At 35.6% G+C, this 22,143-nt stretch overlaps 1 protein-coding gene across 1 annotated transcript in view; it reads right to left on the reverse strand.

The window, feature by feature from the left end:
* The window catches only part of LOC103265396 (neurobeachin), a gene marked incomplete at its 5' end in the record, with an annotated part of 269,835 nt that overhangs the window by 161,290 nt on the left and 86,402 nt on the right, over positions 1–22,143 (reverse strand). Inside the window, 9 exons of the mRNA XM_008063067.1 lie at positions 274–381; positions 3,693–3,823; positions 6,107–6,287; positions 8,859–8,867; positions 13,378–13,531; positions 15,439–15,656; positions 17,355–18,371; positions 20,945–21,137; positions 21,998–22,121. Of these exons, the coding sequence (XP_008061258.1) occupies positions 274–381; positions 3,693–3,823; positions 6,107–6,287; positions 8,859–8,867; positions 13,378–13,531; positions 15,439–15,656; positions 17,355–18,371; positions 20,945–21,137; positions 21,998–22,121 (2,135 nt within the window). The remainder of the gene's footprint in view (positions 1–273; positions 382–3,692; positions 3,824–6,106; positions 6,288–8,858; positions 8,868–13,377; positions 13,532–15,438; positions 15,657–17,354; positions 18,372–20,944; positions 21,138–21,997; positions 22,122–22,143) is intronic.

Raw genomic sequence — 22,143 nt, forward strand, 5'->3', positions numbered from 1 at the left:
AAGAGAGGGGTAGGTGATGCAAGATAGGGAGAGTCACTGTTTTCTACTCTTAGAATTCTATTTCTATTTCTATTCTTAGAATGCAATTTGTATTTATATTTATATAAGTAATTGTTTATGTCAAAATTTTAGCATTTTTAAAAAGTAACATACCAATAAACCTTTCAGAGAAAGGTTCAACCACTTTACCAATCAGAAGCATGCAATCAGCCCACAATCCCAGATCCTGGGGCATGCAGTTTTTATCAGGGAAGCTAATCAGGCATAACTTACCACATCCCGAAAGACAACAGCACGAAGGCGATTGATATCAACATCCTGAAGAAGTCTATCAGGATCCTTAATAGGAGAAAGGTTACCTGGAACATTTTCTAATGGAGTCTTCAGCAAAAAATAAAGAATTGTGAGGAAAGAACATGTTAAAAAATTATATAGAAGTATCACTTCTGATACCATTAATTTAAGCTAAATTGGCCACACCCTTTACCTCCTCCTCCCTGAGTTAACATTCTTAACAATAATACACCATTAAAGGCACATTTTCTGTTCTCTAGTTATGTCACAGTCTTTCATATTAGTGTTCTTGTTCTTCGTCAGCACAGTTACCACTACAGACTCATAAAGGCAGGTAAGACTGAGGTAGAAGAAAGGCTGTTCTCGGACTTCAGAAAACGTGGGCAAAAGTCTCTGCTGTGTGACCTTGTGCTTGTTACTAAAACTTCCTGAGCCTCACTTTCCCTATCTCCAGTTAATAAATCTCTTTGAGCCGGGCTCAGTGGCTCAGCCTGCAATCCCGCCCTTGGGAGGCTGAGGTGAGTGAACTGCCTGAGCCCGTGGGTTCGAGACCTGCCTGGGAAACTTGGTGAGACCTCATCTCTACAATAAATCAAAAAATGAGCCAGGCATGGTAGCGCATACCTATAGTCCAGCTACTTGGACGGCTGAGGCGGAAGGATCGCCGGAGCCCAGCAGGTCGAGGCTGTGGTGGCCGGGAGCAACCACTGCACTCCAGTCTGGGCGACAGAGTGAGACTCCAACTCAAAAAATAAAAATAAATAAATAAATAAAAAATAAATCTCTTTGAGCGTCTGGGTTCATGTGCCCATCATGCTTTCATAGTATAATATGGTATATTATTATATTAATATACCATATGACATTTTATATGTGTAACCATTTCATGATCTATACAAAGTTAGAACAAGTAAGCTTTTAAAAAAAATTCAGCCACAGCCCATAACAGCTGAAAGAAACTAAAGATTATTACCAACAAAATTCTTTTACAATTGAAGAAATAAAAATCTACAAATCTTAGGTAATGTAGCCACATAGTAAACTAATGAACAGTTCAACTAAATTACTATAAATTTCCTTCTCACTGGGGTCTTCCTTCCAATTATTTCCAAGTTTTCCAATCAGATCAATACTTGGTTAGATAATCTTGAAAGACTTTCTATTATCTACTGAGTTTAGTGTAGACATCTTTGAGATCCAAGGTCTTCAAAATACATTCCTTACTTATTTATTTTAGAAGCATGTATTGACTGGTAAACTGCTGAACAGGGAAAAGGAATCAGTAATAATGGAAGGTTCACTGCATGCCAGGAATTACCAAGCACTTTAATGATGATTGCTTTTTATTTACTTGATACAAACACCCTATACATTACGATTTGTATCCATTTTAGAGACTGGACACTGAGGCACAGATACTAAGAAATTTGTCTCAGGTCACAAAACCAGAAAGCAATAGAATCAGAATACAAATTTCAAACTGATTCTAGAGAGGTGCTTTTTTTTATTTTTTATTTTTTTTCCAAGTGCAGTACAATAAATGCTCTGGAGTTACAAAGATATACAAGGTATGGACACTACCCTCAATGACCTATCAGTCTACCATGCCTGCACAAATAATATCAGGCGTCACTGCTGACGCATTTATATTTAATTTTCTAGTCAGATGAGAGTCCTGTGGAGTCTTGCGAGCAGTAAAGTGATATATGGTCAAATTTTACTTCATGAATGCTTCCCTGACAGTAATGAACAGAGAGGCTGCAATAACCAATAGATACAATAAATATGTGGTTTTAAAATAATTAAATTTCTACTTCATGCCTTCACTTATTGAGCAAAAAGTTATTGCGCCAATATTATGCATGTAATTACCAGTGAAGTGCACAGTAAGAGACAAGCATGGCTTTATGAAAACATCCAACAGAAGAACCCACCCTAGACTAGGGTGGTGGTGACAGCGACAGAAAATACCGACACGGATTTTTCGGGTCAGCCTGAGCTTTGAGACCGTCAGCTCAACAGGTGGGCCAGCTGAGCCCCAGAGAGGGTCAGCACTAGGGGGCTGGCAAGCCTAGCACCAGGAGCGTTGGCACTAATGGGCTGGCAAGCCAAGCCCGAAAGTGCTGCAGCCCCCAGAAGTGACACAGCTTCGGAGTCTCGCCTTCTTCCAGCAGCTCTCCCGGTTCAGCTACAGAGCTCTTTGGCTCCAACAATCTTCTGCAGTTCTTTAGGTCGGGGTTCTTGTCTCGTACCCAGGAGGAATGAGGGACACAGATGGCCGGAAAGTGAGAAAGCAGGATTTATTGAGAGGACAGAAAAGCTCCCACAGTGGGAGGGGACCTCAGGTGGTTGCCAGCTGCAGCTGAAACCTGGGGCTTAGATAGCCCTAAGTCCAAGCCAATTGGCTAGCACTAGCTGTACTGATTGGCCAGTACTAAGAACCAATCAGCAGGAGGTAGGGGCCTAATGGTGAGCTGATTGGTTGGCACTTTGCAGTGAGCTGATTGGTTGTTTTTCTATCCAAGCAGTGAGTACTTAAGCTCTAGCTTGCGAGGCTCACCGGGAGTTATTTACCAACACCAGTCTATCAGCCCGAGAGGCCTGCTGAAAGTTCACTACACTGTTACCGGGGACCCACCCTAACTGTCTGCCTAGCTTTTCTTGGGCTATCTCCTGTCTCAATACTTTCCTAAGAGAGTAGCATTTAAGGTAGCCAAGAGTTGAATAGAGTTTGGCTGGGTTAAAAATAAGGATGACCATTTCAAATAAAGCAAGCTATGCAAAAGTCTGAGAAGGTACTTCAAAAAAAGGTCATGCTGATGAACTAAATGAAGTCCATTTAGTCACTAAAACAGCACAAGCCAAGAGTAAAGGTACACAGGCTGCCACTGGGGAATCAAGCAAGGACCAGCCATGTGGGAGACAAAAATGATGCAAACCAAACAAGATGCGATGTCAAGGGTCAGTTAAGCATATGACACAGGCAGCTAAGTTAGAAGGAGAATTACCATCATGTTCCAAAATACTCTACACTGTTCATCCATTTCATGGGCTTTCAAGAGAATGTTTTACACTATTATGTCTACCACCATTTCAAGAGTGACTATTAAAAATAGAAATAACTCAAGAGTTTTTGTAAGCTATGAGCTGATATCCTTATAAGAACTCTAAAAAGCAGAAATTATTGGTATCTTCATTTCATGCCCAAAGAATGCCAAGTCTCAAAGAAGTTAAGTAATCTTGGTAACACAATTATGAAGCAGAGAAGCCGGGACCAGAGCTCAGTGGTGTCAATGACTAAACCCTTGCTCCTTACCACGAGCAGTATCATGTCACTGTGTTCTAATAAAGAATTTTTGTTCAGATAAATAATACTTGACATAAAAATGTCTAATTACCTTTGAAGCTGCTGTGGCAGTCACACTTTGGGGAACTTCTTGAGGTTTACTGCTTCCATGGGAAGATTTGTTTCCCCTGTCTCTCTGTCTTTGCCGACATTCTAAACAATTTCTCACAGCAACACAACAAACTATTTTTAAAAATCAAAAGTATATTATTAATATAAATTGCTGACTACAACGTACTGGAAAAAGTTGCTAATTTATTTATTTTTCTTTTTCCTTTCCCTTGCTTCATCCATCATTACTCTTAAAATCAATTAGGTTAATAAATTTTTTGTAATGAAATACAGAAACAGAAGTACATATGAAATATATATTTAGTTAAAAATTATAAACAAAATATCCATATACTACTAGTCAGTTGAAGAAACAGAACATTATCAGGGCCTTTGAAGGTTCTGATGCATTCTTCCTTACCTATTACCCTCCAAACATCAAAGTTCTGAATACTAGGAAACAATTAAGAAGTTTTAAAGCTTAAAATTCACATTTGATACAAAACTTTTAATGATAAAGCTTCTGCCCTTCATTTAACTATCTCCGTGACTACACTGAGCACAAATTTCCACTCAGGCAATAATAAAGTTCATCAGTATACTCAGTCTCACAAATCCTAATATCCAGCTTTCTTCAAGGTGGGAAAATCCATGAGCTTTGTCAATAAGCTCTGTGTGTACAATTTTTTTTCATTTATTCGTTTTATCTTAAGAAGCATATTGTAATAAACAGTATAGACTTTGGAACCAGTCCTCCTGAGTGTTAATCCTGACTCTGCCACATATAAGCTGTGTGATCATGGGTCAACTGCTTAAATTATCTGTGTGCCTCAGTTTCCAAATAGGTAAATGAGGATAAACATACTAACTCCGTTAGAGGCCTATTGTAAGGATTAATTAAGTTAACATACAGAAAGTACATAGGAGCCGGGCTCGGTGGCTCAGTCTGTAATTCTAGCGCTTTGGGAGGCTGAGGTGAGTGGATTGCCTGAGCCCGTGGGTTTGAGACCCGCCTGGGCAGGTGAGATCTCATCTCTACAATAAATCAAAAGATTAGCCGAGCGTGGTAGTGTGCACCTGTAGTTCTAGCTACTGGAAGGCTGAGGCGAAAGGATCGCCGGAGCCCAGTAGGTCGAGGTTGCGATGGCTGGGAGAGGCCACTGCACTCCAGTCTGGGCGACTGAGTGAGACTCCAACTTAAAAAAAAAAAAAAGAAAGTACATAGGACAGTAAATAGCATATGATGTGATATATGTGTTTATTAATATTCATGCTAAATGTTTTCTGTAGTTGATTAAAAAAACTAAACCTCATAGGTATTATTAGACTAAAAATGAAATCAGTAGTAAAATCTTGGAATACAGTTAGAAATAAAAGCTTGGAATAACTGAATAAATTCTGGCTTCAAGATATTGAGGCATTTAAAGATATTTATTTCCCACAAAGTTCAAATCTGGCAGCTGTTGTTTAATGGAAATCTCCTTGATGGTCCACAGAAAATTAACCCACACCTCTTGTTTACCAGACAGATCCCAATGGGGTCAATCTCTTCCTTATAATGAATATGAAATAATTCCTCACAGTTTGTTTGACTTTAAAAAATACAAAATAGGTATTTTGTATCTTTTAAAATAAGTATTTTGTATCACCCTACCATTCCTAAATTAAGCCTTTATTTCTTCCTTGAATTAGAACCAACTAGTTGCTTTTATAAAATTTTTAAAAATAAACGGTGAAAGGATCACATATCAGGTGTGTCCCCCCAATTTTCAATCCTTACAATTCTTCGGTCCTGCCCGTGTTCTAAGGCAACTGTGAAAAGATCAGCTTTCTGACTGCGTTGAAAGTCTAAAGAGTGTAAACAAATTGTCCCTATTTAAGAAAGGCAAAGTGTTTCCTGTCTAAAGAACTAATTCAGATTTTTTACTAAGAGTTTTCAGTGCAAATTTTCTTTACCAGGGAAATAACAAAGGCGTAACAATGTTTATTAGGGATATTTATTTACTCTGAGAAACAGTGAGATTGGGATAGTCAATTTTATCCCTCCAGTATTATGTGGATAAGACTATAGCATTTGTTTTCCAATATGTTTGTAAGCACAGGACACCATCTTATTAGTTTACCAAAATAGGATTCATGAATTGATTTGCATTAAAATCACTTCAATGAAAAATGTTATTCTTATTGATTGTGAAAGAATTCCAAATACATTCTACTTTAAGATTTCAATGATAAACCATTAAAGGTAATCAATTCTGTGAAATATCCCATGTGAAGATACACTGATAGTTTTAAATTTGGTAATTCTGATGAATTACAAGATAATCTCTGTATTATATAATCATCAATTTATATCATTAACATTTAATATACGATAGAGCTTCTAATATGTAGTGCTGTTCTTAATACACTTACCTAGTCTTAGGCACTGTCGCATTAAGCCTCCAGAAGACATGTTTTTTTCAGCTTCAATCTCACTAAAATTTAGAGAGCTGGCAAACACGAGTACATCAACCATGGCCATCAGTCGGCTGAGGAAAGTTACTGCTGTCTCAGCTGACATGCCTTGTGTCACTTCAATATTTTCCAATTCCGTCTTTAAAAAAGAAAAAGATTTAAGTCTTGTTTAAAATTTGGAAACATAATACATGCACACACATACTACAAGTGAACATACGTTTAGCATATTTACTATATCTTATAAACAAAATAAGTTATAGACCAATTCCTTAGATTAGCAGAGCTGATTATAAAATTTAGTTAGTTTACCTATCAATTATTGATGAATAAAGAAAAAGTTTGTTTTAAAATCAGCATTAGCTTTAAATAACTCTAGTTGTAAAAACTACATTCTAGAACCCCACGTATTTAAAATAAAATTTAAAAGTAAAAAACTACATTCTAAACTCAAAATCACTTAAGAAAAAGATAACATATGTACTTACACTAGTTTTATTACTTTACAAATTGGTATTTCTTTCCTTAATAAAAAGATGGGCTTTAACTTTCCTTTAATGTATGATGAATAGTAGGAAAGAAATCTGGTAATTTCACATCAAAATGAGATGACTCAAATTAGAATGCATAACAATTTCTTATCCATTTAAATATAATGAAATCACTAGGTACAACATATGTACAATAAAATGCCTGGGTAAAAAGAACCAAGAAGATCACTAACTCCTCTACTGATATTTAATTCATGACCTGATAAACACTGGCAATAAGGAGAATTGTAGAATCTATATTGGAAGCTGTACTTTCACTAAAACACTGTCTATAAAAAAATACAATTTCCTGACTTCGGAGGGAATATGTAATATTTTGTAAATATTCTGTTTCTTTAATTGTATGTATAACTGTTGTTTTATAAACAATGGCCATGATTCTTATTTTTCATTCTGTACTATATAACATTTTAATTATTTTTATTCTTTTTGACTAGGACTCATTTTCTGAGTTTCTCAAGAAGCAGAGAAAAGTAAAAGATGCTTATAGGTAAAAATATTACTGTTTACATTTTCTGAAAATGGGTACACTCATCGTACTGACTGACATTACCATGTAGCAAAAAGATAAATTCAAGTACAAGGTGAGCATATGTAAAAGGTACCTATTCCCATTTAATGTTCCACCTTGACACTGCTTATACCCATCATTCTACATAAACTTTCTGCTTCAAAGAAGCAGGAATGTTAACACGGAAATGTGAGCAGGAAAAACTGATTGAAAAAAGAAAACCAAAATACTCAAAAAACACTTCTTGTGGGCAACATGGGTAACAAAAATGTCTACTGCAAACACTGTATAACTAAACTCAGTTTTAAATTGAGTATAAAATGTAACAACCTGTCTTCCTTCCATTTAACACCAAAATAAGGCCAAAACCATGCTTTCTAAAATGAGCTTGGAGATAGGTAAAAATTTGTTTTCAACTGTTGATTCACAACATCGGGCCAATTCAATATTCACAGCCTAATTAAGTGATTAGTTCATTACCTGGATTTTCAAATGCAGAGTTCTTATTTCTCAGCACTTCATAGATATATAGAGCCTTTTCATAGCATGAATTAAAAAGTTTAGACCAAGACACAATAGTTTATAAGAAAAACCAAAAAGCAAAAAAATTGTTTTAAATCCCAGTTTTCAATTTAAAGTGATCTATATGGAACGCAAGACTCAGCCACTGCTTTGTTTTATCAAATACTCTGAAAACTTTTTCAAAATGCTAGACTAAATATGTTGTTTTGTTTTGAGTTGGAGTCGCACTCCGTCGCCCAGGCTGGAGTGCAGTGGCACACTCGCGGCCACCCCGACCCGCTGGGCTCAGGAAATCCTTGCGTCTCTGTCTTGCAAGTAGCCGGAACAACAGATGTGCACCACCGCACCCAGCTAATTTTTTATTAATTGTAGAGACGAGGTCTCGCGAAGTTGCCCGGCTGGTCTCGAACCCGTGGACTCAAGCACTCCACTCGACTCGGCCTCCTAAAGTGCTGGGATGGCAGGCTGAGTGGCAGAGCCCGGCCCATCATTTTGAATTAATTAAATTATGAGATAGCTATCTTGCTTTATTAATTAGTTAATGGTTTTGAGTGCTCTAGCATGTCAAAATATGCTTTCTCTTTGAAATGAATGAATTATAAACAGAATTATTAAGTTGTCCACATGATTAGCCAAACTATTATTTATGACCAAAAAGATGACATTTTAAAGTAAAAGGCATTTTAATGCAAACAATAGTTTAAAAAAGAATTCTTATTACAGTCTATATAAAGTAGTTTTAAAATATGATATTACATAAGCAACATAACATAGGGTTTAAGATAAAGATCACTCACATACAATCATTATTAAATCTTAGTATCTTTCTTCCAATTTATTTTCATTGGAATCAATTAAAATCTGATTGTACATATGACTGTAACACCATTGTTTTTATTATATTACTATAGTTTAGTCTAGAAATTATAGTGAACAATAAAATAGTAATATATAAATGCATTGGGAAAATAATCCTTTCAATGAATCTTTTAAATATGCAAAGAATAAGTCTAATGTTAAAAATGATATGAAAAATCAAAATATAACCAAGTCAAAAATTTCATAAATAAGTAAAAACAAAATTTGAAACTGAAAACCTGAAAATTACTACAGAAGTAATACTAACCTTAGAACCCTGGACATGCATTAGACAAAACAGACAACAGACCAAAAAAGTACAAGAAAAGGAAATTGTTAAATTAAATAAAAATACAATGTAAAATTGAAACATAAAATATTTTAAATTATATTTATTTTATTAAAAGCAAAATTCTCAGGGAATAAAATTCATTTTATAAATTACATTTGATTAAGATTAAATATCAAGTATTTCTAGTTCAATCATTTTTTATTTTAGTAACTCTGTCCAAATAATAAGTATAGTTCATATATTAGAAATTATGTATCCTCTATTTTACAAGACAGATATCTTTTCCTACTAGATGATTAATGAAACATTTTTATAAACAAACTAACAAAATGCCTCTGCAAAAGCCCTATCTCAGTTATGGTTTAGGCAGAAATGACTCAGAGAAATTAACTACATATATCAACCTTCTAAAACTTTTTTGTAAGAAAATAATACAATTTGTTTTGTCAAATATACAGAACCCTTCATATAGTTCAAATTCCCATAAGCTAATAAAATATCTAAGGGACTATAACTTGAATATCACTTTCTTATGCTAGAAAAGAACTTACTGATACATGATATATTACATGAGGCAGGCAGAATTAAGATAATTAGCAGATATTATACTAAGTTTCAAAGTCTTATTAAGTCAATAATTATATTCATTATGTTTAATAATTAGGTTTAAGTTTAACAATGAAGTTTATCAACTATTCTTATTCCCTAATTTTTGACAACAAATATTTGAGTATAAATTTCAAAATATGCTATTTTCACAGTGCATTGATTAGGAAAACATAAAAGCATCTGGAGAAAACTAGAGTAAAGTAGCTCAGTGTTGTGAGCTCAACAAAATAAAATCACAACCAAAAACATTATTAGTAATTTTCCAAATCTATTGCTATATATTCTAATGATAAAAATATAAATAAACTAAAATTAAAACTTTGCTCCCATTTTGGACAGAAAAAATTTGTTATTCTTTCTTATAACTATGAATCTATTAGGAAAATAAGACATGTCAGTCTCTGGGAAAGAGAAAATTGAACCATATAGGACACTGATTTAAATTTAAGCTGGATGTGGTCAACTCAAATTCATGATTGTGCAACTGTGGTTATGTAATCCCTGGTTGATCCATGTTTTTTGCTTTTCTTCATTTTTTTCCTCCAATTATTTGCTTTCATTCATGACAAACAATATAGGAGAGAATAAATGAGAAAATTTAACTGACTAGTCATGGAAAGTAACTCAAAATATCAACAACAACAAATAACGTTCCTTTCCAAAACAAAGATTGATCAAACTACATACCCAAGAGGTTAAAAATCTTTTCACTGAGTACTAAAGTTAAAACTATTGGTCTAATTTAGAGATTTGAAACTATTTTTGCAATTTATTTTCTATGCTATATATGAATTTAAATAATCTAGGCCAAACAGAAATTCCAAATGCTGCTTCTTCAAGAAAATTAAGTTCATTCTGCTTATCCTCTCAAATTGAATACAGTTCAACATTAGAAATGTCAAATGGCAAAAATAGTAGTATGGATAAGTGTGAAAAGTTATAATGTATTTTCTAATAGAGCATAATGACCACAACATTCAGTAAAATTGTCTTTAAAAATTAAATATTGGTCGGGCTTGGTGGCTCAGCCTGTAATCCCAGCGCTTTGGGAGGCCAAGGTGAGTAGATTGCTTGAGCCCACGGGTTCAAGACCAGACCCGGCAACTTGGCGAGACCTTGTCTCTACAATAAATCAAAAAATTAGCCGGGCATGGTAGCGTGTGCCTATAGTTCTGGCTACTTGGCAGGCTGAGGCAGAAGGAGTGCCAGAGCCCAGCAGGTCAATGCTGGGTTGGCCATGAGTGTGCCTCTGCACTCCAACCTGGACAACGGAGTGAGACTCCAACTCAAAAAAAAAAATTAAATTTTTATAACTGGTCAGTAAGTCCTGTTTAATAGAAAGGAATGAACGTAAGCTCTAACTATTGAATTTCAAAGATCAGCAATAAGTAAAAAAGTTTTCATACTAAATCATTGCTCTATAACATTCTTATTTTATGTCCCAAGTCAGTGGTCAGCAAACTATGCTCCATGAATCAAATCTGACCCACCACCTGTTTTTATGAAGTTTTATTGAAACACGCATGCCCATTTGTTTATACACTGTCTGTGGCTGCTTTTGCACTATCACAGCAGAGTTGAACAGCTGAGACAGATACCATATGACCGGTAAAACCGGTCTACTGTCTAGCCCTATACAGAAGAGGTTTGCCAGTCACCGCCATAAGCCATCATTACTCCTAATTAGTCATACAAAGCACATTTGCATATAATATTTTGAAAAACTCTGTGTACCTACACAAAATTACCAGATCATTCAAATATTACTTTCAAATGTTTCCACTGCCCTCCATTTATCGAAAATTGAAATTCTAATGGTACCTACAAGATAACGTTTCCCTTTGGATACCCCTACAAGATAATGTTTCCCTTTGGATAACGTTCCCTGTATGTTGCTAATGTTTCTTTTTTCACTGGTCCTTTCCAAAATTTTATTTTGGCTTTTTACATTTTAAATCTAAGTTCAACAGGCCCATACATTCAGTTCTAATTTCTTTCTTCATTCAACCTCCTCCCTCCTGTCTTTTTCCTTTTACTACCAAACAACTTCTAGCAAGAATACTGTATAATTCAGTAACACCAAAACAATACTCATTAGTCAGCATCAACCACAGTTCTATCAGACATGAAGCAGGAGAAAAGTTCTGGCTGTTTCTTTTAAATAAGCAATTCATTCAAAGAATATAAAATCAGGTATGCTGTACAACCAGGCATAGGTACAATCAGTTAATGGACCCAAATGACATTGTTGAGTAAATTCCCAAGTCTGTTGGGAATGGTCTAGGAAATAAGTAGTTTCAAATTTCAGACTATAGTGGTCCAAATTACACAGGTAATAACTTTTGGAGTCCGACCTCAAAATGTCAGTCTCTTTATGTAGCACACTCTTTATGAAATAAAAAATAAGCAAATTTGGGGTGAAACAGCATAAAAATCACGATGTTTAAATTCCTTAATTTAATATTTTCTCTATCTTGATAAAGATCTTTTAGTTTTAAAATCTGGAAAACTATGTACTGATGTGAATAGTTTAACTTATAAAAATACTGATAACTTATCGTTAAACTTTATTTTATACAAAGATCGTTTTCTTCTGCACAACACTCAAAAACATTCAGTATTACATTTCAAAGTGAATTTCAATACAATCTTTTACAATATCCTGACAACAAATTTATAAGACATAAAACAAAATGTTTGTGGGCAAGGAAAGCACTGATTTATTCATTCTCTAAATAAATAAAAGAGAGAAAAAAAAGAATGCCCACCATGCCTCACCAGAGGAAAACAGAGATTAAAGAGAAGCGACACAGTTCAGGAGTTTCGGGATGCCACACTCTTCCCCCACCACCACCTACTTACTGGCTTGCTCTTCCCACTCCGTGTCCTTGGTGTAGCTGCCAGTTGGAGCGAGACCCTAATGATAATCTGCTCTGCAGCACCCCCTTCCTGCACCAACCTGCTTGCCTTTGTGGCCTTCGGGAGCCCACTCACAGATGAAATAAAGGTGCACGTGCCCGGGTGTGTGAGGACATAATCTGTTGCTGCTAATACTGAAGTGCCAATGCTGCTCTGGTGGTGGTGGCAGTGATTACAGGATCTTACAGAAAGGAGTCATAGAGAAAAAGCTTGCTAATGATGAAATAAGGCCAGAGGCCAATTTGCAAGCACTGTCTCGCCAAGTCATAAACATCGGTAACAAAATGGCAGGTTTCTGCCTGGCAGAGGTATACTTGCTGCAGTTATGAATGAGTTTCTATCACGGCACCAAGGACTCAACCGCATGGGAAGAAGCACTGTTCTACACTATTTTCCATCTGAGCAAGTAGCTATGGTATCTGCTTTGGTATGAATCGAAGACTTTTTTAAAAATGGAAAGTAAAACATAAAGTTAACATTGATATGCTATATTTTAAATGACATACATACTTCACATTAAATGCTTTTCAAGTATATCGCACTAACACATTTCAATGTTTTATGTAGAAACAGACACAGACAAGATTACGTGTTTTTTTAAAAATAAATGCTGAACCAGTAAATAGCCAGATAAAAGTGATAAAGAACAAGGACTGTAATAGTTTCTTATGCTATTGACTTGAAAAGACATGTAATATGTAGAAAATAAAGCGGAAAAATTTATAGTTATAGCTGTTCCTGAGAAGTATCTATCAGAATTACCAGGGAAATATTTTCATAGGCCCATGTAGCTGAAAACCTACACTGAAAACTAAGATGGGTGAAAATATACATTTAAGTGGTACAAAAGTTCCCTTGAAAGAACAGGTCTGGTTAAAAATCTACCTGTTGGCAGTAAAGAACACCTCTAAAATGCTCAAGTCATGTAATTATAAATAGAACCACTAGATGGAGTCGAAGTACTTACAGTTGGTGATGTAGCAGCAGAGAGCAAAGGTAAAATCCCTCCGCAGGCAATGATGATATTGTCTACCATTTGGGAGATGAGGTGAATGGTGTTATGTACAAAAATAATATTTTCATTGCTGTTGACAAAATCCATGACAGACTTCGTGGAATGGCTACAGGACAGGAAAACAAAACAGAAATGGACATTTATCTGGCTTACTGGAATAAAAGGTTTATACACTTCATGTAGCCTAACATATCTAAAGTGAAAAATAATTCTAGAATAATGAGATGAGCTAGAACAAGTTTAAATGGAGTTATCAGGAACAATTTATAACTGAGATATCAGATTACCAAAAACTAAGCATTCATCTCTGCAGGGCTTTTGGTGTCCAAGTCTATCAACTCATTCTTTTGTCTCTGCTTGAAGAATATTAGATTCTAGAACATATGACTAGGTCAGTGAATGTGGTTAAAGATGTCTATTTTTGCCAAAGTTGACTGTTTTGTGGTGAAAGGCAAAACCTTTTAAATATAAAAGATATGTCTAAAGCTAAAAATTATGTGGAAACTCAACATATAACCAAGTAAAAATTTCATAAATAAGTGTAAACAAAATCTGAAATTGAAAACCTGCAAAATTAACTGAAAGTTTTATTTTTCAGGCAGTTTTAATTTATCACATGACCAGTGACTGTAGTCTCTCAAAGTAGGTTGGCAGTGCAACCTTACCATATAAAATACATAATGTAGATGCCAAAAACAAACAGACAAAAAACTTGCTTTCATTCGTTATCAGTCAAGAATATGAAATGTTTTCTAATGGACAAAAATGAAAAAAGAGATTACTTCATGATCAAACTTAAATCAATGGTTCTCACTTTTTTAGAGATCTGAAATATTATCTATTAGTGTATATCTTAGATTTCACGATGCTTTCTCCTGTCTTAAAATATAAAGTGCTATCTTTAAAAACTGTAAACTGCATTAAATTCCACTTGTAGAATTTCAGGAGAGTCCATGAAACAAAGACACACAGTGTGTGGATGGAAGAAGAGCTGAGTATCACACACTTAGGTGTTACCCATGTTATAACTAGTGAGTTACGTTATTTATCTCCATGCACTGATCTTCATGCTATAGTTATAGCACTTGACAGTTTCCTTAGTTATCATCTCTAGGTAACTCATCATACAACAACATTAGCATGACAAGACTCGAGTAGCCTAAGAGCAAATTGGTCAAAGAAAATCAAAAGTAAAAACTTTCTAAGGCAGACTTTACTAGTCATGACTTCTTCCTGCTAATCATTCTATATTTGTTCTACTATTGAGCTAGATTTGGTATAAGAAAGGTTGGCCGCACCCCAGTTACTAAATTATTAACCTGTATTGGTCCCTAAAGGCAAGTCACTATAATCCCTTTTCTATTTGCTTGTGATTTAAAAGGGCATGTGATCCTGCTGGCTCATGAAATATAAGGGAAAAATTTCTTGACAGGCATCTTAAAAAAAAAGTTAAACTGATGTTGGGGGCTGAAGTAGCCACCTTGAATCCTAAAAGGGAAATCAGGAAAAGCAGAGAAGCCAACATTCCTAAGAATGTCATGACACGAACTGTTTAAGCAGCTCATGGTGGAGTATGCAGGTACTCACAGTCATCAGCTTCCTAATTTACAGTTATGCGTGCACATTTAAATGGTGAACGCTCATAACCGATTTTTTTGTTACATATTTGTTATTAAAAATTAAATTAAAAATCAAGAAAAGGAATTATTTATGTAGATTTGTCATCTTTAAGTAATTATACTTGAACTGATATTCCCTAACTGCTTAAATACAAATGGATCTGAAAACATATGTCATAGGGTGATTCGAAAATTTATTTTAGCATTATATGTTATAATAGCATCATCAATAATAAATTTAGTACATGGTATTGATTTAAACAGAAAGAAATAAAAATGTGGAAATTCCTTTAAATCAGGATAGATATTTTGTTGTTAAATCTCTTTTACATAGGCCAGGCAACACCAGATTTAAAGTTTTTGATTTTTATTTATAAAAAAGAAAAAGTTCTACCTCCTCCAAACATGTACATCTGTCTCTAATGCAAACAGCAAATCGGTGAGAAGCCGTTGGTGCATTGGAGACCATTTAAACTCAGGAATACGAAACATCGTGGTCCGAGGGCCTGGGCTGAACTGGCGCCGCTGTTCCTCAGTCATGGGCATTCCTCGAAATCCTAAGTCAACACGGAGATCTCGGTCTTGTTGGGCAATAGACCGACCCTGAACAGCCTAAAGAAAGAAAAGATGAACTTTTGAGGAGCACAAAAGAAATGCCTTATTTCAAAACAGTGAGTATGGAAAAATGATTAAAGCTTTTGCCTATGACTCCAGTAGGTTAATATAATCTACATATATTATTCACTTGGTAATACCCGCACAGGAAATTTTTTGAGTTACAAAACTACCATTATTGTTACTATTTTACTACTGCAGAAACAAGGCAAGATGAAATACCTAAGGTTAACACCAAAGTTCACACTGAAAACCAGGTCCTCTTTTACTCGCTGTGGGATCTTTACTTGTGACCACATTACCTCCTTATGGAAGTGAGCACATAGGAAGTAAATCATACTAGGTATATGTCATCAACTAACTGTAGCTAAAACACAAGATTAGAAGAAACATTACTTGAAGAGAGTCACATTAACTTCAAAGTCTATTTCACTCACAATAATTTAACTTTTAAAAATGCATCCAGTAAGTTAGAAAACAAACTACAAAAATGCCTGTGAACTCCAAATGAAAAACAGGCAAGTCTAGCATTAAACAGGCAAGCTTATTATTGTTCAATAAACAATGCACCATGCTTTATTTCACATCTGTACCCAATTCAACACTCCCATCCTTTGTCAATTGTTGCTGTGATGCAATTCCCACAAAAATGGAAGCTGGCAGTTAGAGAAAACATAAAAATACCTTTGCCACACAGAGAAGATATTGTTAGTGATTCTTACTGAAACAGAAAGACATCACTAAGGCACATTAACTCTTCTTCATAATATAACTCTAATGAAAACACGTAAAATTTATCTTCACTGACATTAAAAGGCAAGTAGGACTCCCAGAGGACAGCAAAACCCAAATAATTAAAAGTGTTGCTATTTTCTTAAATTCTTAATTGTAAGGTGTTATTTATCCTAGAAAGTAAAGAAGTAGTCATAATTCCAAGCTCAATAATTAAAATCCATATCAGATAATATCATGACTGTGGCTTTACTCCGGTGAGGCCAAAACCAAAGCACTGACATTTACTAACTGCCAGACCTAAGAGTCTTTCATCATTTCATAACGACTGCTTGTCCACGTGACTGTAAAGGACATTCTCACTGCCAGTAATTCCAATTTTCCTCAGCCACATTACTGACCTCACAGGGTTAAATCTGAAAACACAGAGCACAGTGCCCGGAACACAGTAGGCACTTGATAAACAACAGTTCCCTTCTCCTATCCCCTTCCTTTATCAGTGCAATCTGGGTTCCAAATTCTCTTTTCTGTAATCCACAGAACAGGGTTGGGCCTGAAGCGTAAAGGGTTAAAATTAATCAAGTATTCAGGATGAAGACCTTGAATATAAAATGTGTAAATGTAGTCACAGAGTCATCAGGTGTTAGGACTGTTAGAAACCTTAAATGTCACATTTTAATCTAGTACAACAACCCTCTTGTACATTATAAAGAACCTTAGGCCCAGAGAGGTTGAGCAAAGCTAAAGAGAAGAATGCGGCAGAGTTGGAAGTAGAATTTCAGATATTTTACATTTCTTATATGCATGACTTCATGCTACTCAATCTCACACATTACTAATATGCCATAATTGAATAGCAACATGATGCAATCAGTAAGACATCACTGCTTTGGTGCTAACAACCAGCATCTACTCCATACACTTTTGCTTGTTTATTTCTAGAACTCAGATAAAACTGCTTACTTGTGTTGTAGTAGTTGTTTGGATTTTTCGGATTTCCTTTCCTGATTCTTTGCTATCATCAGATCTCTCAGTGTCTGAAATTATACTTCCTGCATCAATATTTGGTACAATTTTGCTACTCGAAGACTCAGTTTCCAGAGTTGCAGCAGTCATTTCAGCATACTCTAGGCCTTTAGCTGATGACGCTAAGTCTCTTTCAGAAATACTACTCATTCCATCTGAAGTGGTATGGATCTTGAACTCCTTTTCTTCCATTATACTTGATGTACAAGTTAAGTCTACACTACTGGTCATGTGAGCAAGCAATCCAAGATCATCACCCACACCAAGATGCACTTGTGTGTCCTGAATGTTTGGAATGATGTGGTTGCTAGAAAGCTCCGGAAGGAGTTTCTCCTCCTGTTTGGGCATTTTATCAAAGAGAAATGATGAACTACTGTTGGGAAGCTCCTCTTTCTCATCTGCTAATGTTATCAATGGACCGTTATCCTTTTCTTCATTTTTTTTAATGATACCGACACTCCCATGTACATTGTTCTGGAGTTTCTCAACAGCAGCACTATACACGTTGTCCAACAGAGACTCGACCTCCACAAGGGCACCATTCTCTCCACCTACTAAGGTCTCTGGTGACAAATCCATATCATCGAGCTTTACTTCCGTGGCTTCCACTTTCTCGGCCTTTATGTCAACTAAAAGATCGTGTACTTCCACATGCACACCGCTGCCTGGCCTATCTGGATTTCCAAGAATGTCATCCGACACTTTGGTTGACATGAGTAAGTCTCGAGTGTCTGTGCTGACAGGGTAATCTGTCTCACTTTCTGGGCTCTGGCTTTGCGAGAGATCTTCTATCTCTCGAATTTCCATTCCACCTTTTGCTCCCGTTGTCTGCGATGAAAGACCAGAGATGGTGCTCACATTCCCTTTCTTTCCCTTTTTAATGTTTTCCTCTTCTTGTCGTTGATATTCTTCATACATTTTGGCCAGGTATTCCTTGTGTGCTTCGTAAGTGACCTTAGGAATAAATAAAAAAACAAAAAACCATTAGGGCATTTTATATATATCCAAAAGAAAAAAATAAATAATACAAATTACAGAAATAGCAGAAATAGTGCAAGAAATTTTAAGAGTTCAAACTCAGCACGTTGGCTCTAAAACACATGCTTAGTTTCATTAAGTAATCAGAAATAACAAATACAGCTTTGCATGATTTATTACATGACTTGCCCAAAACCATGCAGGTAAACTAGCAACATTATAGGCTATCTTTTTTCTAGGTTAATGTCAATGCTACCCTAACCTAAAATGCCAGTTATCTCCCTAACATTTACTTAAATGTAAACTACTAACATTCAAAATCCAAAGTACTATTACTATGGCAGTTTTCACCATCTATTGCTCACATGTGTCCATCACAACAACTAAAGCTTAATATCTTTATTATCTAATGTCCATATATCTATAAAAATATAAATTTATAAACTGTTGAAACATCACATCTTTTTTTTTTGATTTGGAGTCTCACTCCGTCACCCAAGCTGGAGTGCAGTGGCACACTCATGGCCACCCCAGCATCAACCTGCTGGGCTCTGGTGATCCTCCTACCTCAGTCTTCCAAGTAGCTGGAACTATAGGCACACGCTACCACACCCAGCTAATTTTTGATTTATTGTAAAGACGAGATCTCGCCAAGTTGTCTGGGCTGGTCTCAAACCCACGGGCTCAGGCAATAACTCGCCTTAGCCTCCCAAAGTGCTAGAATTACAGGCTGAGCCACTGAGCCTGGCCCACAGTTTTATTCTCATGTAGGCTACACTGAATTTGCAAACTTCTTAGACTTGTTTAGGAATTATCAGGATATATATTTTTGGCACAAAGACTTAACAGAAACTTTGTCTTTGCTATTTTCAAAATTGATAAAGTAATAATAAATGTGAGCTGTCAATATATTATAAAATGTAAATGTTCAAAATCTTTCCTTATAGACATAGGTGATATTAATTTATATTTAGATGATAGGCTAACTGAATTTTACATTGGGAGGAACCTTCTTTTAAAGATTATCATGATATAAACCCTCTTCATTTTATAGAAGAAAGCAACTCTCCAAAGTAGGGTTTGGCAACCTATGGCCTATGGCTCAAATTAACTCATCATTTGTTTTGGTAAATAAAGTTTTATTAGATCAAAGTCATGCTCATTCATTTGCATATTGTCACCAGACACTCTCACACTTTCCAGCAGAGTTGAGTAGCTGCATCAGGGGCTATTTGGCCCAAATAGCCTAAGACATACACTATTTATCCCTTTAAAACATTTTTCCAACTCCTAATCTAAAGGACTAAGTGGATCTCCTAAGATCACAAACTCTATTATGGTACAGACTCAATTAAAAGCCACACTTCAGTGACCTATGCTTCTGCTGTGACATTTTACAAAAAGAAATCATAACTCTGAATTTCCAAACTCTAATGTTTACATACTTACATACTTTAATTCACCATATCATTTTACTAAAGATCAAATAATATTTAAAGCACAGGCATGTCGACTCTTAAAATTAAAATAAAGATAATGTAATTAAAATGCCACTACACGCTGGGCTCAGTGGCTCAGCCTGTAATCCCACGCCTTTGGGAGGCTGAGGTGAGTGGATTGCCTGAGCCCACGGGTTCATGACCCGCCTGGGCAACTTGGTGAGACCTCATCTCTACAATAAATAAAAAATCAGCCGGGCGTGCTAGTGCGCACCTGTAGTTCCAGCTACTCGGAAGGCTGAGGCAAAAGGATTGCCAGAGCCCAGCAGGTCAAGGCTGCGGTGCAGCGCTCCCGGCCACTGCACTCCAGTCTGGGTGACAGCATGAGACTCCAACTCAAAAAAATAAATGAATAAAAATAAAATAAAATAAAATAAAATGCCACTACACTTAAACACTTTAAACGTGTTTATGATTCACCTGGAAACAAACAAAAAAATTTCTGACTACTTAAAAAATGTCTTTAAAAGTATATTTCAGAGACTGTTTACTGAAATATTCTGCTAACAATCAGGTAAGTATGCTTTAGTGGAAAGAGCAATTGGCTCAGATTCAAGATCTCTCAGGTTCAGATCTGCTATAAAGCAGATGTAGGGCAACCCCTCAAGTCCCCTCCCAGCATGGGAGCTTTTCTGTCCTCTCAATAAATCCTGTTTTCTAAAAATAAATAATAATAATAATAATAATAATAATAATAAAGCAGATGTAGGTAAGCTCTATAATTTCCAATTTATACATTTAGGGTTGTAATTAAATGATTAGAAAGACACTGCATATTTATTTTTTATTTTTTAAAGTGAGAAAGCAGGAATTATTGAGAGGACAGAAAAGATACCACAGTGGGAGGGGACCCAAGGGGGTTGCCCCTAAAAAGACACTTTAAAGGTTTAGCAACCGATGAACAGAAAGGGAGGAAAACAGAAAAGAGAAACTGGGATAAAGGCATCGGCCAAAACATAAGATGCCCACAAGATGGCACCAGAGGCGCGTTTGTAGTCATTTAATCCATTGCTAAACCCTGATGGCATGAAGTGTTACACCTGGTGTTACCTTGGAATGGGCTATTGAGAGGGTATCCACCCAGACTCTCCAGCCTCCCCATTCATATTTTATTGCATGGTACAGAAGAATCCGGAAGATATTGTAGACCATCTCAGTAATCTTCTGTTCCTCAGAATTTTTAGGATTAATATAGCCAAGGGAAAACATCCAATCCTGCCACACTGAACACTGCAGTAAGCATCTAGGGAGGAAAAATTATCTCATTAAAATACCTTCAATAAATTAAAATGTACTATTCTGATATGTAGATAAATCTGTGAAAATAGGATCTGACCTAGGTAAAACAAGGAACATACTCATTCCACACATTCTATAATCTATGCCTGGAATGACTTTGCACTGTTTCTCTACCAGGAAAAATTCTTACCATCAATCAAAACTGCTTTCCTAACTTTCCTCGTCATATTTAGTTATTGCTTCTCTACTCTCTCCTCACCCTTAGCACTCACAATGCACTTAACACATTGTAAATTAATTATTGCTTTATGGTTGTCTTTCCCATTGGACTGTACTTAGACTATGTACTAAAAGACTACCTTGTGCCGGACAGTACTGTACACACAATAGATAATCAATATAAGTTAAATTACAGACTCAAGCAATGACCACCACAGAGTCCTAGGTTGTAGATAACCAGCTTAAAAATGCAGGACAACAACCAGTCATGAGACAAACTTGAGACAAGAATAGCTTTGGGCAAGCATAGATATGGGCAAATCCAACACAATTAAAATTAAAAGTACTGTTGGTGACAGTTCTCACCAAAAGAAATAGTGCATTATAAATAAGGGTTTGTGTATATGGACATTCATATATACAATTAAAATACAATACCCATATAATTAAATAAAATATAAAAATGAACAGATGTATACTGAATACAGATTATATCAAGGAGACATACAAAGTCTTTTTAATGATTAAAAGTGTCTAACAACATGGGAAAGACTTTAAAATTTTTATATGGAAAGACTGAAAATCAAGGAGAGAAAAACGATTAATCATGAAATAAGGTTTTATTATAGTCTTCAAATTGCTTACCTTCGATTTTCACGGCTGTTACTGAAAAGCTTTATCATGTCAGATAAAAATAAACGACGCACTTCCATCAGTTCTGCACTTGGTGTAGAGTTTTTTAGCAAAGTTGCCACCACCTTAAGAATCACTGTAAATAAAGAAAAAACCTT

This window comes from Carlito syrichta, unplaced genomic scaffold (genome assembly GCF_000164805.1).
Source record: "Carlito syrichta isolate Samal-C Ts95f unplaced genomic scaffold, Tarsius_syrichta-2.0.1 Scaffold306519, whole genome shotgun sequence".
Lineage (NCBI taxonomy): Eukaryota > Metazoa > Chordata > Mammalia > Primates > Tarsiidae > Carlito > Carlito syrichta.